Source organism: Ovis canadensis, chromosome 1 (genome assembly GCF_042477335.2).
Source record: "Ovis canadensis isolate MfBH-ARS-UI-01 breed Bighorn chromosome 1, ARS-UI_OviCan_v2, whole genome shotgun sequence".
In the NCBI taxonomy this organism is placed as follows: Eukaryota; Metazoa; Chordata; class Mammalia; order Artiodactyla; family Bovidae; genus Ovis; species Ovis canadensis.
The window spans coordinates 108,660,420-108,680,182 of record NC_091245.1 but is presented as its reverse complement, the minus strand read 5'-3'; the positions used below and the strand labels follow the sequence as shown (position 1 = coordinate 108,680,182).

The 19,763-nt window shown below is 42.4% G+C and overlaps 1 protein-coding gene across 3 annotated transcripts in view; it reads left to right on the top strand.

Moving 5' to 3' along the window:
• The window catches only part of LOC138416157 (Fc receptor-like protein 5), a 57,566-nt gene that overhangs the window by 14,498 nt on the left and 23,305 nt on the right, over positions 1 to 19,763 (top strand). Inside the window, exons 2-9 of one of the 3 annotated variants that reach the window (XM_069544950.1) lie at positions 371 to 391; positions 2,380 to 2,634; positions 3,723 to 3,974; positions 4,259 to 4,537; positions 6,797 to 7,075; positions 10,472 to 10,732; positions 13,423 to 13,701; positions 14,979 to 15,257. In XM_069544950.1, the coding sequence (XP_069401051.1) occupies positions 371 to 391; positions 2,380 to 2,634; positions 3,723 to 3,974; positions 4,259 to 4,537; positions 6,797 to 7,075; positions 10,472 to 10,732; positions 13,423 to 13,701; positions 14,979 to 15,257 (1,905 nt within the window). The remainder of the gene's footprint in view (positions 1 to 370; positions 392 to 2,379; positions 2,635 to 3,722; positions 3,975 to 4,258; positions 4,538 to 6,796; positions 7,076 to 10,471; positions 10,733 to 13,422; positions 13,702 to 14,978; positions 15,258 to 19,763) is intronic. The other 2 variants (XM_069544958.1, XM_069544966.1) reach the window with 2 other exon arrangements.

Genomic DNA, 19,763 nt, shown 5'->3' with positions numbered 1-19,763 from the left:
GCATCACTTCCTTTGCTACACGCTCGCTCCCATACAGAGACCCTACATATTGGGATGGGTGACCCTTCTGCCTTTATGATGTCCCCATGTGTATTTTTAGTATTTACACCCTGTATAATACTTTCTTCAGGTTTCTGTTTATCACACCCTCCAAATTAACTTCTTGCTATCAGATACTATTTTTAAAATTCATCTTAATAGTCCAAGCACAATGACCAATATACACAGACATTTGCTAAATGACTGTTATATTTTTAAAATAAATTTTAACCAAAAAGTAATAAGTGAATGGGGAAAAAACAAGCATTACTTTTGAAAAGCCAAAGAATCTCTGCTCTGTGTTCATCTCTGGCTCTTTATATTTTTACAGCTCCTGTCGGTGGACAGTTTGGTGAGTTCTCCTTTCTTATGTTCTTCAGTGTTGCTGGATAAGAATGTCTCTCTAATAAATATGAAATACTTGTGACAATTGTCTGAGGATCTCTAATATTTCCTGTTTCTCTTGCTGACATCGACAAGGATGTGAACGTGCTACCTGGTTTACTGGGATTGCCCTATGGCCCGGATGGCTACATAGTCATCCTCAGACCCTCCCCGGAAGAAGTAGCAAACGCTCAAGCAGCTACTGGCTGTCACTGGGCCCTGCACTTACTCCTATTGCAAATGAACCTCAGATCACAAGGCAGGACATCTTAACTTCATGTCGAATGTTTAAGACTTGGGATAAGATGTTCTCCAGTCATCAAACCCAAAAAACTGCTCTGAAACAGTGGGAATGTTTCATTCTCTACAGTATTCTCTCCAGGAAATGTGTGGAGAATAGAGCATCCAACAGATGGGCCCTTAAAAGGAAGAAATGCACAATAAGAGGAGATTGGGGGAGAAGATAAATTGTCTGTATCCTACATTTTTTAGAGTTCTGACTCTTCATTGCCATTTGTTTGGATCAGAGGGTATCCCGGATATTTAAAGGCCCGTGAATAGCAAGAACTGTCTGCAACCTGTCTCCTGCCCAAAATCAGATGCATCAGTGTTGCGTCCTTATCTAGATCATCTCTGGATTCTAGCTAACACCTTGTCCGTTCCTTGCTTTACCATAATTATCTATGATGGACTTTTTATTTATTTATTTATTTTTGATAGTGAAACAGTTAAGTGTTTATTAGGAGGAAAAAGGGTACAATGTATGTGGATAGATACACGGGCAGACTCAGAGAGAATCGCTCCATCACTTACATGGGGCATTTCATCCTGGTTCCCTTTGGCCAATCACTTTGATTTGCCTGGTTCTGAGTCTGAATTTGGTATATCTAAGGATCCTCCCATGTGTGTGTACACATCTCTTAGCCAAGATGGATTGTGGTGAAGAGACCTATGTGTAGAGTGAGCATCACTCTTTTTTTTTTTTCTGATAGGCAAGAAGTAAATTTATTAATATAAGATGCTTGGAAGAGATGCAAACAGACAGGTGAGGGAACTCTGTCCCGAGGACTGAGTGGGTTACAGTTTTATAATGAGAAAAAGCGGAGGGGAGAAGACCTCTTCTTCAAGTACATGTAGCTGCAAACATAAGGCATACATCATTAGCTCCTCCTTCATATTAGGCAGAAAATTGTCTGACCCTATGAGGTCAAACTAGGATTATCATATTAGTGGAAGGGTGGTGACAGTTGTTCCATCTAGTGGCCTGGGGCATATCTTGTGGTTTTGTTTACAGTTTTATAATTAAGCAAGCTTGCTTCATTGAACAATGTTCCAATAGCTTTCTTGGGCTATCATTAACTTGCAACGGCCTCCCAAAGTTTCCTAAGTTTCCTTCTCTATCTATAGTCCCCTACCAGGATCATTACCCTCTTGACTTTCAAGGAGCTTTCTAGTTGGGAAGGCTTTCTTGACTTTGGTCTTTATCTTTTTCTGTATATCATCTATAAAATGAAAGTGTTAAGCAAGTTAATCTCTCAAGTTTTGTTAGTGCCAAAATCTTAATATGATTATCCCTTTTTTTGTGCAAAGTGCAAACTGTGATTTTAACAACTCCTTGTGAAGTTCTTATGGGTTTATGAACATGATAAAGTGGCAGAGGATGACTTTTTCCAGAATCCAATTCTAGAACAAATTAACCAATCATTTTTCCTATTGACATTTGGCAGTTAATCTTACTGGTATTGCAGTCTTGAAATCTCTTTGCTCACTGCCGTCTCTTCAGCAGTCACTTTCTCCTGGGTGAGAGCTCTGGTTGAAACAAAGCCATGAACAGTGACCTTCCCTGGGATTTCTTGGGGATCCTCCAAAGTCAAGGCCTCTGGACTGTGCCTCACAAACCACTATGATGGGAACTGTAGGCCACTCCACCTCAGATTCTTTCTTTTTCCTCCACAGCAACTGAAATAAAATCTGTAATTTCCCTCCATCCTCCATGGACCACTCTCTTCAAAGGAGAGACTGTGACACTGACTTGCAAAGCATTTCAGATCAATGCACCACAGAAAATAAAATGGTACCGTTGGTATCTTCCTGGAGAAATACAGTATAAGACAACAGGAAACACCTATGAGGTCCGTGAATCTGGAGGGTACAAATGCCAGGCCCAGGACTCACACTCAAGTGATCGTGTGGACTTAATCTTTTCTGCAGGTGGGAAAGAAATGAAAGAAAAAAAAGTTTAGGAATAATAAAGTGATTCAAAACCCAGCTGCATTTGCTAATTCAAAAGCTATAGAAATAGGGCCCAAGAATTTAAATATTTTACAAGCTGCTCAGGTAAAAGAAAATTTGAGAAGCAATTTATTTGAATGGTTTCTGAATCTATGTTTAGTTTGAGGCTTATAAAATTTATTTGGAATAAAAATCTATGTGAGGATTTATTAATATTTTATAGATAGGTAGATAGAAGATAGAGAGGGAGTAATTTCCATTTCTGTCCTAAAACCACCTATTTTGAATGAATTTGAGGCAGTATCTTTCTAGTTATAATATAATGCTCTTTAATTTAGTGAACAAGTAACAGTATAGTAGCAAAGAGCTAAGAAAATGTTTACCCTTTTGACCTGACAATTCTTCTCTTAAGAATTTACCTACTGAAATAGTCATAGATATATACAACCAAAATTGAAGAATCTTAAATGGTCAAGAAGAGAAAATTCATTAAATAAATTATCTTACTGCCATTGAAGGAAAATGTTGCAGTCATTAAAAACCAGGTTAAGGAATGATATTGATGACAGAGGAAAGTATTCATAGTAAAGTAAATGAAAAGCAAGTTATCAAGTGGATAAATATTTTAATTTCATAAAAAGAAATATATACAGACTTTTATATACATGCACATAGATAAAAGAACTGGAAAAATATATGACAAAATCTGGTGAGTTGATAAGGTTAATTTGCATTTCTGTTTTAAGCATTTTCTCAAGCATATGTGTTCCTTTTAAAGCCAGGAAAATAAAGGGATTTCCCTGGTGGTCCAGTGGTTAGGACTCTGCACTTTCATTTCAGGGAGCATGGATTTGATCCCTGGTTGGGGAACTAAGATCCCACGAGACATGTGGCTTGGTCAAAAATAAATTAATTAATTAAATAGATAAAATCAGAAAAAAAGAAATGATGATTACTTTAAGCATCCTTTTCCCTAGTTCCCAGTCTTATAAAATCTTTTAGAATAATAGTGAAAAGAGGGGAGAAGCAATCTGAAGAAACAAACAACTCCCTTGTGTTTCCTACAGCCAACCTGATCCTGCAGGCTCCATCTGATGTGTTTGAAGAAGACTCCGTGGTTCTGAGATGCCAAGCAAAGGCAAACATAGTACTAAATAACATGACATTGTACAAGAACGGAAAAATCCTGAAAATCCTTAACAAAACTTCTGACTTCCATATTCATCAAGCAAGTATGAAGGACAGTGGTGAATATTACTGTAGTGGAGTTAAAGATACTCACTCGGTTTCTTCAAACAAAATTCAAATCGTAGTCCAAGGTAAAGTGTTCTTTATTTTGTGAAATAGGTTAGTCAAAATGAGGACTCCTGAGATTGTAGAGGATAAAAAGGGTGGTCTGAAATACTACTGAACCTCAGGGAGCATTCCTACAAGGAATAGAGAAAGTACTACTGTGCTTTGGAGGATATTAGTAATCAAAGGTGGCATCTTTCCCACCTGCTTTTGTATGTTCTGCTTGTGGGTGCCGAGGATGAACTGTGTTTTTCTCCAAAGCAGTTCCAAACCTCACTTCCCTGAGAAATATCGTGATCCTTCTCTCTAGAGCTGTTTCCGAGTCCCGTGCTGAGAGCCAGCTCTACCCAGCCCACCGAGGGGCACACAGTGACCTTGACCTGTGAGAGCCAGCTCTCTCTACAGAGGCCAGAAGGCCAGCTCCAGTTCCGCTTTGTCAAACCATCCACGATGTCAGAATGGAGAATCTCCCCAGAATTCCAGTTCTCTCCCATACGGAGAGAAAACTCAGGGTCTTACTGGTGTGAGGCACGGAGAATTAATTCCCTTGTCCAGAAACGGAGTCAGGAATTACAGATACAGGTACAAGGTGAGTGCTAGTGGGTTCTGAGATTTTCCAGAATGGGGCTGGGAAGGGCCGGGCAGAATGACACAGCAGTTTGTTTTTCTTTCAGTACTGTGAGACACAACTTGTTCTTTTTCCTCTGAGGTTAGTCTTCCTTGAGATCATTTTTTAATTTTTTTTCCTGGTGGGCCTGTAGGCATGGGCTTCCCAGGTGGTGCTAGTGGTAAAGAACCCGCCTACCAATGCAGGAGACGTAAGAGCCCTGGGTTTGATCCCTGGGTGGGGAAGATCCCTTGGAGGAGGGCATGGCAACCCACTCCAGTATCCTTGCCTGGAGAGTTCCATGGACAGAGGAGCCTGGCGGGCTACAGTCCATAGGGTCACAAACAGTTGGACACAACTGAAGCGGCTGAGCACACACATGTACACTATAGGCATAAACCACAGAGCCCTTTGATTGAGCTAGACGGACTCTGCTCAGCCAGATGGACAGATTCTTAGAATGCTAGATGCCTGGAGGTGAGCACTTAAGAATAAAAAAATCTAAAGGACAAGAGCTTGGGGAGCAAATATTTCTAACTGGATGTATTTAGGGATGATGTTGTTCCCACTGGGCTTCCCTTGTGATCAGATGGTAAAGAATCTACCTGCAATGCAGAAGACCTGGGTTCAGTCCCTGGGTTGGGAAGATTCCCTGGAGAAGGGAAAAGCTGTCTGCTCCAGTATTCTGGCCTGGAGAAATCCATGGACTGTATAGTCCATGGGGTCACAAAGAGTCGGACATGACTGAGTGACTTTCACTTTCATTTTGACCCACTATTGCTTTTGCCTAAGTCTCTGAAACTGTATAGGTCTTCAAGCGTGAGTGCCACCCAATGGTCAAGTGCCTCTTCTGATTTATTTTGACCTATTGATATCTCATAGGAGCACTAGGACGGATGCAGATCTGGGGTGCATGCTCTCCTGAGTGAGGAAATAGTGAAAGTGATTAGCATTCTCCATCAATTTGCTCCCATTCCCAAGCAAAAGAGATGGTTTCATGTTTCTTCCAAACTGTCTGAAATTGAAAATGTTAGTTGCTCAGTCCTGTCCAATTCTTTGTGACCCCATGGACTAGAGTCCACCAGGCTCCTCTGTCCATGGAATTCCCCAGGCAAGAATACTGGAGTGGGTAGTCATTCCCTTCTCCAGGGGATCTTCCTAACCCAGGGATCAAACCGAGGTCCCCCACATTGCAGGCAGATTCTTTACCATCTGAGCCACCATAGAAGTCCTTGAAACTGTCTAGATATTAGGTATATGATTTGGACTGGACAACTGAGAGGAAGTGGAGAGGTTGTTACTCAACAGCTGCAACACAGTGATTTCTAGTATAGGATCTCCCTTCATGTTACTGATGGAACCCACACCCCAAATCCTACTCCTTATCTGTTCCCAGGTATCTTCCCTTGTTCTTCAAGCCTCCAGGATGACTCAAAACGGCATTGCCCTTAGCCAATATCCTAGTGTAAAACCATAACCACCTGGAGTGTAGAACACTTTCATCCCAGATTTTCCTATTTTAGGAGGACTGTCACAGGTCCACCTCCTCTGACCATCTAACTGACAGGCAGAGGTGTTAAGAAGTGCTTACTCCAGGGCAAGCTTGCTGTATATGTCAAAGATTGATTTCCAGCAAACATCGAAGTTGTCACAGCTTCAGAACAAGTACCTCCAGTGCCAAGTCTTCCTGTCCTTTGCCATCCTCACCACTTCAGTGTTGGGCACTGGGTGTAATTTCCAGGATGACTGGCCCATGCTCTGTCAGGTAGGGCATGAGGAGAGGCTGGGCATTTTATTCCCTGTGGAATAAATGGTTCCTGGTGGCTCAGATGGTAAAGAATCTGCCTGCAGTGTGGGAGACCTGGGTTTGATCCCTGGGTTGGGAAGAGCCCCTGGAGAAGGAAATGACTACCCACTCCAGTATTCTTGCCTAGGGAATTCCACGGACAGAGGAGCCTGGTGGACTCTAGTCCATGGGGTCACAAAGAGTTGGAAAGGACTGAGCAACTAACACTTTTAATTTCAGGAACTGGCTCCACCAGTTCATTAGGAATTGAAGTTCTCTCAAACCATTGTCTCTCCAGCACTTTCTCCTTCTTCCCAAGCAGAAATCTCAATTCCACCCCAGGTCAGCTTCCCATCAGGTCAGCAGACTTAGCCCTTCCCATTCTGTGACTCTTCTGTGACTCTTCTGTGACACTCCAATGCCAAGAATCCCACATGTCATTTTTATTCACTTAGAAATTGTTCCTGATGTCCGAATACAATCCCATCCAGAGTTCGTGTTTGAAGGTCTGGAGCTGGTTCTCATCTGCTCAGTAAGTGGAGTTCCAAGGCCCACCACAATCTCTTGGTACAAAAAACAACACAGACTGCGGAAGGACAGAGAGCTTCAAACTTCCTCAGAAACAAAATTCAAGGTCCCTGTGGTGCAAAACAGCAATGCTGGAGAGTATTACTGTATTGCCAGAAACAGTCGCTTTTCCATTAAGAGTGACTCAGTGATCATCAGTGTGAAAGGTGTGTCTGCCAACTGTCATTTGCAGAACAGCTTTTCAAACTTTGTAAAGACCATGAGGTGGTTGAGTGGGAGTGGGTGTTGATTGTTGCCAATAATTTACTGCTATGAATAATCTGCCAGAAGTTAGACTAACAGCAGGGGGATTTAGGGGTAGAATGGGTTGTGGGAGCTTTTGGAAACTCCTAGAAATGGAGGACAGAGAAAGTATTCAATGACTGGCATATGTGTGGGATCTTCATATTTAAAAATTTCTTTTTAAATGAAATGGTTCCTGAACAAATAGAATTTTAGAGCTGGAATGATATGGGGCCATGTCTCTTGATAAGAGGGCCCTCTTTCTCTTGTAGTAGGTCACATTCTCTCTGTGTCCTCACATAACCTTTCCTCTGTCCTTGAAGAGAGAGAGGTCTCTGGTATCTTCCTCTCCTATCTGTAAGGATGCCAGTCCTATCTGATTAGGGGATCAATCTTCTCTTATGACCTCATTTAACCTTTGTTGTTGTTCAGTCTCTAAGTTGTGTCTGACTCTTTGCAACCCCATGGACTTCAGCACGCCAAGTTCCCCTATGCTTCACTGTCTTCCAGAGTTAGTTCAAATTCATATCCAAAGAGTCAGTGATGCTATCTAACCATCTCATCCTCTGCCACCCCCTTCTCCTCTTGCCTTCAATCTTTCCCAGCATCAGAGTCCTTTCCAATGAGTTGGCTCTTCGCATCAGGTCACCAAAGTATTGGAGCTTTAGCTTCAGCATCAGTCCTTCCAGTGAATATTCAGGATTGATTTTTCTTTAGAATTGACTGGTTTGATTTCCTTGCAGTCCAAAGGACTCTCAAGAGTCTTCTCCAGCACCACAATTTGAAAACATCAATTCTTCAGCACTCAGTCTTCTTTATGGTCCAGTTCTCACATCCGTACCTGGCTGACTACTGGAAAAGCTATATCACTGATGACTATACAGACGTTTATCAGTAAAGTGATATTTCTGCTGTTTAATACGCTGTCTTTTAGGTTTGTCATAGCTTTCCTTCCAAGGAGTAAGCGTGTTTTAATTTCACGGTGGCAGTTACCATCTGCAGTGATTTTGGAACCCAAGAAAAGAAAATCTGTCACTGCTTCCACTTTTTCCCCCTTCTATTTGCCATGAAGTGATGGGACCAGATGCCATGATCTTCGTTTATTGAATGTTGAATTTCAAGCCAGCTTTTTCACTCTCCTCTTTCACCCTCATCAAGAGGCTCTTTAGCTCCTCTTTACTTTCTGCCATTAGAGTGGTGTTATCTGCATATCTGAGGTTGTTGATACTTCTCCTGGCAATCTTGATTTCAGCTTGTAATTCATCCAGTCTTGCATTTCACATGATGTGCTCTGCATATAAGTTAAATAAGCAGGGTGACAATATACAGTCTTGTTGTACTCTTTTCTCAATTTTGAACTAGTCTATTGTTCCATGTCTGGTTCTAACTGTTGCTTCTTGACCTGCATACAGGTCCCTCAGGAGACAGGTAAGGTGGTCTGATATTTCCATCTATTTCTTTAAAAAAAAAAAGTTTTATTTATTTATGGCTGCACTGGGTTTTTGTTGCTGCATCTGGGCTTTCTCTAGTTGCAGTAGGGGCTGCTCTTCATTGAAGTGAGGGCTACTTTTTGTTGCAGTGAGCAGGCTTCTCATTGCAGTGGCTTCTTTTGTTATGGAGTATGAGATCTAGGTGCTTGGGCTCAGTAGTTATGGCAAACAGGCCTAGTTGCTCCATGGCATGTGGGAATCTTCCTGAACCAGGGATCAAATCTGCATCCCCTGCATTGCAAGGCGGATTCTTAACCACTGGACCACCAGTGAAATCAGATATTCCCAGCTCTTTAAGAATTTTCCACATTTTGTTGTGAACTTCCATCCATCATTCTTCAGGCACTCTGTCTACCAGATCTATTCATCACCTTCACTGTATAACCATGAGGGATTTGATTTAGGTCAAACCTGAATGGTCTAGTGGTTTCCCCTACTTTCTTCCATTTAAGTCAGAATTTTATAATAAGGAGCTCATGATCTGAACCATGGTCAGCTCAAGGTCTTGTTTTTGCTCACTGTATAGAGCTTTACAATCTTCAGCTGCCAAGAATATAGTCAATCATTTAACCTTAATTATTTCCTTAAAGGCTCTATCTCCAAATATAGCCACATTGGAGGTTATGACTTCAATATATGTATTAAAGAGGGACACAGTTCACTCCATAACACTGTCCCCATTGGCTTTGAATAAGTGTCTCTATCTTGTGGGCCTCATCCTTCAACCAGTTCAGATACTATCATACCTCTTAATATGTCTGCAATCTCTCTCCCTCTCCTTTCTTGAACCCAGCATCTGTAGAACTCACCGTTTTTCTCTTTTCTTTCTTTATCTGTTGAAATCCCATATGCTTGAGTTTCAAATCAATCACAGTAGTTCTCAAATAATTCCTCTGTCCCAGGATTATGGAGATATCTGTTGTTCCAATCAACAGTTAATTATTTTCAGTAACCAGTGTGCAAATCCATGTAGGATACAACAACAGGTAGTAACGTCAATTACTCCAACCATGTAACTATGGTTACTACACCACCCCAAACTACCCTACCTCCTTTACCAGTATCTAACATCATCTTACCCTCAGTACTGTTAAGGTAGTTGTGGTAGTGACAGGAAAATAGCTTCAATAGAGCCCTGTGCTTTTCCCTTGGTTGGTGACAAGCTCCAGTTCCCCTTTTAAGGAGTCGATGTTATTTAACTTTGGAACAGGAGTCAGGAGACAGACTTAGGTCCTGTCTGGCCCTGAAAACATCCTGATGAGTTACCACAGACAGATCTCCTAACCTCTTCCTGACTCAGTTTTCTCACCTATAAATAGAGAGTGTCAGGCTGGATACAGGGAGAGTGTAGGAACAGAGGAGATTCTAGAAGAGTATGTGAATGTAGTCCAGAAAAGAGAAAGGGGCAGAGGCCTGAGGCCAATCCCAGCAAAGGGACAAAGGAGAGCAGGGACTGGCAGGAAGACTAAGAGTGGCCTGGGCAGGTGAGGGGACAGATCTTCCAAGTCCTATGGTAGAGGGAAGGAGCAAGGTAAATGTGTCAGTCTGATGGTAGCAATATCAGGGATTTCTTCCCCAGGAACATCATTTCCCATGGAAAATGGGAGTCAGGTCACCTAACAAGGAGAGATAGCAGAGGAGAAGGGCCAGATCTGATGGAGAAGGAGAAGACCAACATGGAGAAGAGGAAAGAGCTGGGGAGAAAAGTCGGGAGACGGTGGGCTGCCCTGAAAGCCAGTGGACGTGAGACTGGACATTTCATTAGCCGCTGATTGACAGCTTTAGGAAGTGTCAGGGGCAACTGTTAACTAAGGTTTTTCTCTCCCTCAGTCCCTGTGTCTCAACCTGTCCTCACTCTCAGACCTCTTGGGACCTGGACTCTTGTGAGAGAGATGAGCCTTCAGTGTGAAGTTCAGAGAGGTTCTCTGCCCATCAGGTACCAGTTTTTTCATGAAGACGTGTTGTTTAAGGAGATAAAATCCAGTTCAGAGAGAAAAGTACTGCATAGATTGTCGCCGACGGAAAAGCCCTTTGGAAACTACTACTGCACAGCTGACAATGGTCTTGGCCCTCAGAGGAGTGCGGCTGTGAGTAAGTAAGCCTCCCTATCATTAGCAAGCCCAGGGTCTGTTAGAGACCTATACTTGGCCTCTATCCCTGACTGCCCCAGAAATGTGTTCCCACCTTCAGTGTCACCTTCTTTTTCATCTGGCCAAACCAATGTTCTTCTCAACACCCCCGCTCACTGAGACAGCTATCTGCTGCTTTTGAGCCTGGTTCCTTCAGAAGCCCGTGTGCCACTGTGCCCCTGGCAGCCTGCACAGCAGTTCTGTCTTTCCTGGACCCCAACCTCTGAGGAGTCAAGTGCTTCTCTCTTTTTGTCCTCTTGTCTTGTGAGCCGCACCCCCCCCACCCCCCGCCCAGATTCCTGATTTTCATCCGTTACACTGTCCCCTGTAGCCACAAAATCAGTTCTCCCTGAGGCACAGATGTGTCTCTTGTCCCTTTCATATCAGATACTGATCATTTACAGTGTACAAAACCAGGTAAGATGTAAAGACAAGGAGCATGATCATAGTTACTCCAAATATGACCCTCTTTTTAAGAAAATGTTTATTGGAGTGTAGTTGAATTACAGTGTTAGTTTCAAGTGTACCGCAAAGTGGATCAGTCATACATAAATATATACACATTCACTTTTAGATTCTTTTCCAATATAGGTCATTACAGAATGCTGAGTTAAGTTCCCTGTGCTTTACAGTAGTCTTTATTAGTTATCCCTTTTATATATAGTAGTAATGTACATGTCAGTCCCGATCTCCCAGTCTATTCCCTCCCTCACTTCTTTGCCCCCTGGTAACCACAAGTTTACCGTAAGTAAACCATAAGTTTAATTCAACATAACCACATTGAGTAAGCTCTTTTAGAGTTGGTTAGGTAGCAATGTGAGAGGGGCCCAAATGGAGAAGGGCTGGCAGCAGATCAAGGGATAACCACTGTGAGCCAAGAGGAACTCACCTCTACTTGCCTGATTTAAGGCCCTAAAGGTGAATGTCAGCTCAAAATCAAGTTAGATAGGTTTCAGTTGAGCCCTGAATCTCAGTTTTGTGTCATCTATGTGTGGCCAAAGTCCAAGCCCAATTTTAGGGAGCAGTGTGATTTGGGTTTGTACAGATTGTGGAGTCCAGTCCTGGCTGGTCCTGGAAGCAACCTATTTTCTCTTCTGTTTGGGGAAAAAAAAACAAAAAACAAGCAGAGCAAGGCTGGAGATAAGCCAGAATGCAGCCCCTCCCACAATAGATATGCAAAAGTTTTAAAGGAAAGGATCAGGGAACCCTGGAAGGAGACATCAAATGAAAGAGACAGAGAAGCTGTGCTCCTGACATCCACAGACCCAAGGAATTTGGAGGCAGGATGTCATCATCAGATGCTCTCAGAGTTGCACAAAGTTTTATAGAATGGCTCCTTTATCCACCTCCTAAGTAATTACTTCATATATTCAGTATGCCAGGCTATACTGACATCTAAGGATACAGAGACTAGACCAACACTGTAGGAGTGTTTAACAAAGTGAAACCAAGTGAGGGAGAGTTTTAAGCAAAAGACAGTAGAGGCCAAGTCAGAGAAGGCAGAGCTGATATATGATGAAAGATAAGAATTGAGTCACATCCCCTGAATTTAGCCACAAAGCACTGAAAAGGAAAGCGGAAGAATACAGATGAGAACCTGCTTTGACAGCTGGGTTTGATGGTTGCCTCACCACGTACTAGCTATACAGTTTAACCCCAGTGGGCCTCAGTTTCCTCATCTGTGAAATAAAGGCAGTGATAATAGCTTCTCAGGATTGTTTTGATCATTAAATTAGTGTTTGCCTACATATGTTTACAAATAATATATGACAAATGCACACCAGACACATAGTTAAAAACATTATATTATATCATGTGAGTGAGTGAGTGAAGTCGCTCATTCGTGTCCAACTCTTTGCAACCCCATGGACTGTAGCCTACCAGACTCCTCCATCCATAGAATTTTCTAGGCAAGAGTACTGGAGTGGGTTGCCATTTCCTTCTCCCATATTATATCCTAAGTATCTATTATTATCACCATTATCATTATAATCACAAGCATGAAAAATCAACTTTAGTATGTTGGTGGGTATAAAAACAAGATTGTATTGAGCAAAAGATCAGAGTGAGAAAAAAGTAGAGACAATGTTTCTTCTATGAGTCTTTCCACAGAAAAGAAACAGACATTGGGAACATTGAATGCAAATAGGGTTTTGTTTTGCTGTTTTACTAAAGGGGAGAGGATTAAACACATCTAACTGGTGTTTGGAGGAAGTGAATAGATGCAGAGAATTTATATCTGGGACACATGGAGGTGAGCTCAGGGTCAAGAAAGAGCAGGGTCCTCCTTGAGTTGGTGGAGGGGCAGCTTTTCCAAGGTCACCAGACAGGGGAGAAGCAAGGGGCTGATGCAGGTAAACGGTGTGAGTCTGGTGGCAGCAAAATAAGGGACTTCCTTAACAACATCAACTCCTCTGAAAAATGGGAGTGAGGTGACCTAACAAGGGGAGACAGGAGAGGAGAGGGGCCAGGTCTAAAGGGAAAGGAGAAGACCAACAAGGAGAACAAGAGACAGCCAGGGAGAAAAGCCAGGGAGGCTCTGGGGTGCCCCGACGGCCAGTGCACATGAGACTGAACATTTCACCAGCCGCTGATTGACAGCTTCCGAAAGTGGCAGAAGCAACTGCTGACTAAGGTTTTTCTCTCCCTCAGTCCCTGTGTCTAAACCTGTCCTCACCTTCAGCTCTCCTGGGACCAGGACTTTTGTGGGAGATAAGATGAGCCTTCAGTGTGAAGTTCAGAGAGGTTCTCTGCCCATCTGGTTCCAGTTTTTTCGTGAAGGTGTCTTGCTCAAAAAGAGAGAAGCTGTTTCATGGATAACAGCATCCTATAGCTTCTTTTTGATCGCAGAGCATTCTGGGAACTACTACTGCACAGCTGACAATGGCTTTGGCCCTCAGAGAAGTGAGACCATGAGCCTCTCTGTCACCGGTAAGCCCTAGGTTCTGTTAGTGACCCATCCCTGGCCTCTATCCTTGTGAAAGTGAAAGTCGCTCAGCCGTGTCCAACTCTTTGTGACCCCATGGACTATACAGTCCATGGAATTCTCCAGGCCAGAATACTGGAGTGGGTAGCCTTTCCCTTCTCTGGAATATCTTCCCAACCCAGGGATCAAACCCAGGTCTTCCACATTGCAGGCAGATTCTTTACCAGCCAAGCCACAAGGGAAGGCTGGCCGGTAACCTTGACTCCTCCAGAAATGTGTTCCCACCTTCAAGTTTCCCCTGCTTCTTCCTCTGGCCAAACCTATGTCATTCTCAATACCTAGGTTCTCTTGAGACAGCTGTCTGTTGCTTTTGAGCCTTGTACTGTGAGCAGCTCAGATGTTATCACACCCCTAGCTTCCTGCAGAGCAGCTTTCTCTCTCCTGGACCCCAACTCTGAGGAGCCAAATGCTTCTCTCTTTCTGTCCTCTTGCCCTACTAGTCCACAGATTTCTGATTTTCATTAATTAAATTGTTTCCCATAGCTACAAAATCAGTTCCCAGGGTCACTGAGTTGTCACTTGTCCCTTTCCTATCAGATACTCCTAGATGGTTCAGTGGTAAAGAATCCACCTGCCAAAGCAGGAGATACAGGAGGTGCTATTTTGATTCCTGGGTTGGGAAGATAGTCTGAAGTAGGAAATGGTAACCCTCTCCAGTATTCTTGCCTGAAAATATGCCATGGACAGAGGAGCCTGGTAGGCTGCAGTCCATGTGGTCTACAGTCCATGTGGGCCTGACTGAGCAAGTGAGCATGCAAGCACTGATCATTTACAGATACAAAACCATAAAAGATACAAAGACAGGGAGCAGGATCATAGTTATACCAAAGATGTCCTCCTTGAGTAAGCACTTTTAGAGTTGGTTAGGCAGCAGTGTGAGAGGACACAGAGGGGAGGGGCTGGAAGCAGGGCAAGGGGCATCCATTCTGAGTCAAGAGGAATTCACCTCTGCTTGCTTGGCTTAAGGTCCCAAAGTCCATGAAGGTGACTGTCAGCTCAGCGGGAAGTTAAAATGGTTTCTGTTGAGCCTTGAATCTCAGGGTTTTTTTTTTTTTTTTTGCCATCTGTGTATGGCCAAACTCCAAGCCCAATTTTAGGGGGCAGTGTGATTTGTGCTCTCCTGAGGGCCAGTGGACATAAGACTGGATATTTCACCAGTCACTGATTAACAGCTCTAGGCAGTGGCAGAAGCAACTGTTGACTAAGGTTTTCTCTCCCTCAGTGCCCGTGTCTCAACCTGTCCTTACCCTCAGCCCTCCTGGAACCCGGACTCTTGTGGGAAATGAGGTGAGACTGCAGTGTGAAGTTCAGAGAGGGTCTTCGCCCATCCAGTACCAGTTTTTTCATGAAGATGTGTTGCTCACAAAGATAGAAGCTACTTCATGGAGAACAAAGTCCTATAGCTTCTCTGTGACTGCAGAGCATTCTGGGAACTACTACTGCACAGCTGACAATGGCTTTGGCCCTCAGAGCAGTGAGACCATTAACCTCTCTGTCATTGGTAAGCTCTGGATTCCTGCTAGTGACCCATCCCTGACCCGGATCCTTGTCATGCCAGCTCCTTTCAGAGATTTTCATGGATCTTCCAGTTTCCTACCCCATCAACTTAATGCCCATCTCATTTCCCTTCTTAAAGAACCATCTATCTGTGGGCTTCACTCCTCATTCAGCCCTCACTCAACCAGGCCCCTAAGATAACTCAACACATTCCCCCACTTTTACCAAATGAATTTATTTTCTCAAAAGTCCTTGGTGGCTCAGATGGTAAAGAATATGCCTGTAATGCAGAAGACCCAGTTTCCAGCCCTGGGTCAGGAAGATACCCTGGAGTAGGAAATGGCAACTCACTCCAGTATTCTTGCCTGGAAAATTCCATGGACAGAGGAGCCTGGCTGGTTACAGGCCATGGGATCACAAAGTGTTGGACATGACTGAGAGACTAATACTTTTTTATTCTCAAATTATATTTTTCAGGCCCTGTGTGTTCAGTCTCCAAGCCAATTTCTTTTAACTGGATGCACAGAAGCATCTCATATCGCCCCACTAATACCTACATATTAATTTAGCTACAAGTTCAGACATATGGACATATAGTGGACAAGAGCTTACTTTTTCCAAAGGGTTCTGAAGTAGTTCAGACTCTTGCTGCTGTTGCTGCTGCTGTTAAGTCGCTTCAGTCATGTCAGACTCTGTGCGACCCCATAGACAGCAGCCCACCAGGCTCCCACATCCCTGGGATTCTCCAGGCTGGAGTGGGTTGCCATTTCCTTCTCCAGAGCATGAAAGTGAAAAGTGAAAGTGAAGTCGCTCAGTCATGGTTTGTGGGTTCTCCACACAGGAGTGGGTTGCCATTTCCTTCTCCAATGCATGAAAGTTAAAAGTGAAAGTGAAAAGTGAAAGTGAAGTCGCTCAGTCGTGTCTGACTCTTAGCAACCCCATGGACTACAGCCTACCAGGCTCCTCCATCCATGGGATTTTCCACTGGAGTAGGGAAGGCCAGTGCCTTTTCCACTGGAAGGCCATTACCTTCTCCAGTTCAGACTCTTACAGTAGGTTTAAAGAGGGCTGAAAGTGAAAGGAAGGGAGGAAATGGTTTCCTGGAAGCCAACTCACTGGTTTTTCTGGGGTTTCTGGAATCTTTTGACTTAACCCAGTAATAACACAAGTGTCATTTCTTTGTATTATGTTTTTTACAGTTTTGTTGCAGTATGACATACATTTGTAAATGTATACGAATCATCAGTGTACAGTTCATGGTTGCCTATAGAACCATGAAAAATTGTCATTTTAGGAGCAAAATTGCTTCCATTTACTCTTGGAATCTTCATGTAGAAGAGAGTGAACGTTCAGTTTTCTTTTCACAGAAGCAGAAAGACAGACAGAGAAATCTTGAGTCAGATGTATAAGATCATTTTAGATAAGAAATAAAAAGATCTTGATGTCCCTGAGGGGTGAGGGTTTGCTAAGTCAATCCAGGGAATTGAGAAAAAAAAAAAAAGGAAGACAACATACATATTCAGATTCACAGAATAAGAACTGAGAGGTTTCTCAGAATTCAACTTATTTCTCAAAAACAGGTTGCATTTATGCTTGATGAACTAGATGCTTTCATTATCATCTACTTCTAGCCCTGCCATCTGTTTCCTTTCTCTGTCTTTCAGCCCCATTTTTCGTATTGCTCCGAAGTGCTTTCCACTCTCATTCTTAAGACTCTATCTTATGACTTATCTTGCCTCAGACCTCCTGCAAATTTCATCATTGACTGTCTTAGACTTTGTAGTAGGACATCCTGCTCTGTATTTCAACGTCTGCCCCAACTGGCAGTGCTGTATGGCTTGCTACCAAAGCAGTGCTTCTAACAAGTCCAATTAGCCAAGTAGCCTAACTCTAAGACACCTCACAAGCCACAGGCAAGTCTATACATGAAATGTTCTTAAACCAACTGCCCACCTCCAGTTCAACAAGTGGTGGCAGAGGGAGCAGGGTCAATTGGGACAATATGACATATAACGAACTACATTGTGGAAAATAGTTTTTCTAGGAATGATATACACAGCAGGACCTCTGAGGTTTCCTAGAAAGAGCCAGTGTACATGTAAAACATCTTGCTTGAGTTGCGTGATGTCAGTGTGGATGAGAATATCTGAATTCTAGCCCTAGTTGTGAAAATAGCTAGTTCATAATTTAGGCAAAATTTTAAAATATTCTTTGTCTTACTGTTTTCACTTTCTCTTGAAAGTTAGATAAGACAGTAATTAGTGTCTCTTAAAGCCCCAGAATTCTGTGATTTGAGTTGGAATAAGAACCCAAAGGTAATGAATTCATGATTCTCTGAAAGAAATGAGGTGAGGGTCCGTGGGTGTCCCTTTTTTTACCTGGAAAAGCAAAGGAGAGCATCACTTTGACAGAGTCTCATCATCCTTCAAGGTGGTGGGGAGGAGTTAGGGGAGTCACTTTTAGGGTTTAAGAAACAGGAATTAGTCAGAGTATGATGGTAACTACAAGCGTGGTCTGGTCAGAACTCTAGGTAAGTTCCTGTTATGGTCTCTGGTCTTAGGAACCCATGAGTCCATCTGGAGTCCTTATTACTGCAGTCCTATCTTGAAACTGATCAGTCTGAATGATCACTTGCTCCTTGACAGTTCTTGTTTCAGATCATAGTAAAACTTGACCAAAGGAAGACACTGCACCTATATAAATTGTTGAGTAGAGAGATTATTTATGAAATGTAAATGCTCTGAGATTCAAACTCTAAAGCCTGAAGCTGAGCTATCGAGGAAAGTCCCAAGTCCTAAACACATCCTTTTCCTCATGATTGTGTTTTATTTTCTTCTCAAACTTACTGTTATCTAAATCCCTTTTACTTCTTGTTTCATGTGTATCTTCCTCAATACCAGAGTGTAAGCTTCATGAAAATGGAACCTTTTTAGTTTTGGTCTGCTCTGCATCCCTGTGCTTACTCGGTATCTGGCACAAAGTAGGTCTTCAGTGAGTATTTGTAATTCCATGAACAAAAAGTCTTTCAGGTGAGATGAGGAAGAAAAGATTAGGGAGAGAACACTGGTCTTCACATCTGCTTATACCAACTGAACAGAAATAAGTGAGCCTTAAATTAACACACAAATTGAGCAGCTTCACACTGAGCCATGCAGACTTTCTGACAAAATAATTTGTTTTGTGTTTTTTTTTTCTTTTTGAGGGAATATACCCCAAAGAGAAGACATGGAAATTTCGTGGGAATATAAACTGATAAGATATGCCCATTTTGAATCTATCCATACACACATACACAGAGCATTCTCAAGCAAATACAAGAGTCTGAATATAACTTTATTCACTGAACTATAAGCCATAAACATAAGAAGTCTAATGTGGGAATTTTTGCTTCGATGCATTTAAAACTGTAACAGGGAGAGAAAAGCCACAAAATTCCTAATACCTTAAAGAAGAAGAATTTTTTTAAGAAATAAAAAAGTTTTCTGGATATTCTTAATACAGTTAAAGAAAATATGGACTTATGGACTCCAGGGGGAGAAAAATACAATGGGGAAATTAATGAGGTTAAAGAAGAGATGAATCTTATCAGAAAAGAAAAGAAAAACAAGAATGTATAGTAGTCATGTATGGATGTGAGAGTTGGACTATAAAGAAAGCTGAGTGCAGAAGAATTGATGCATTTGAACTGTGGTGTTGTAGAAGACTCTTGAGAGTCCCTTGGACTGCAAGGAGATCCAACCAGTCCATCCTAAAGGAGATCAGTCCTGGGTGTTCATTGGAAGGACTGATGCTGAAGTTGAAACTCCAATACTTTGGCCACCTGATGCGAAGAGCTGACTCATTTGAAAAGACCCTGATGCTGGGAAAGATTGAGGGCAGGAGGAGAAGGGGACGACAGAGGATGAGATGGTTGGATGGCATCACCAACACAATGGACATGGGTTTGGGTGGACTCTGGGAGTTGGTGATGGACAGGGAGGCCTGGTGTGCTGCAGTTCATGGGGTCGCAAAGAGTCGGACACGACTGAGCGATTGAACTGAACTGAACTGAACTGATATCAAATCAAAAAGACATTTTCAAATGTGCAAGGATTTAAAGAACTTAGTACTCATTAACCCCTCTTGAAAAATTATTTGATGACAAACACTAGCCCAGCAGAGATAAGAATCAATATAAAAGACTCAAAATGAAGAAACCATGATATGAAAAGTGAATACTGAATCTATTCACATCTGTAGGTTTCAGCCTTGGCTGCATATTAGATTGATGTTGATGTATGGAAGAACTATCACAATATTATAAATTATCTTCCAATTAAAAATTAAATTAAATTAAAAAAGAGTCACCTAGGAATGTTGAAAAAGATATTTTACTAAGCTCTCTCCAGACCAGTTTAGTTCAGAATCTTTCAGATGAGGCCTCATAATCCTTTTTTTTTTTTTTAAACACGTCCTCAGTTGACAATATTATACAAATAGGGTTGAAAATCACTGATTAAGACATAAAAAT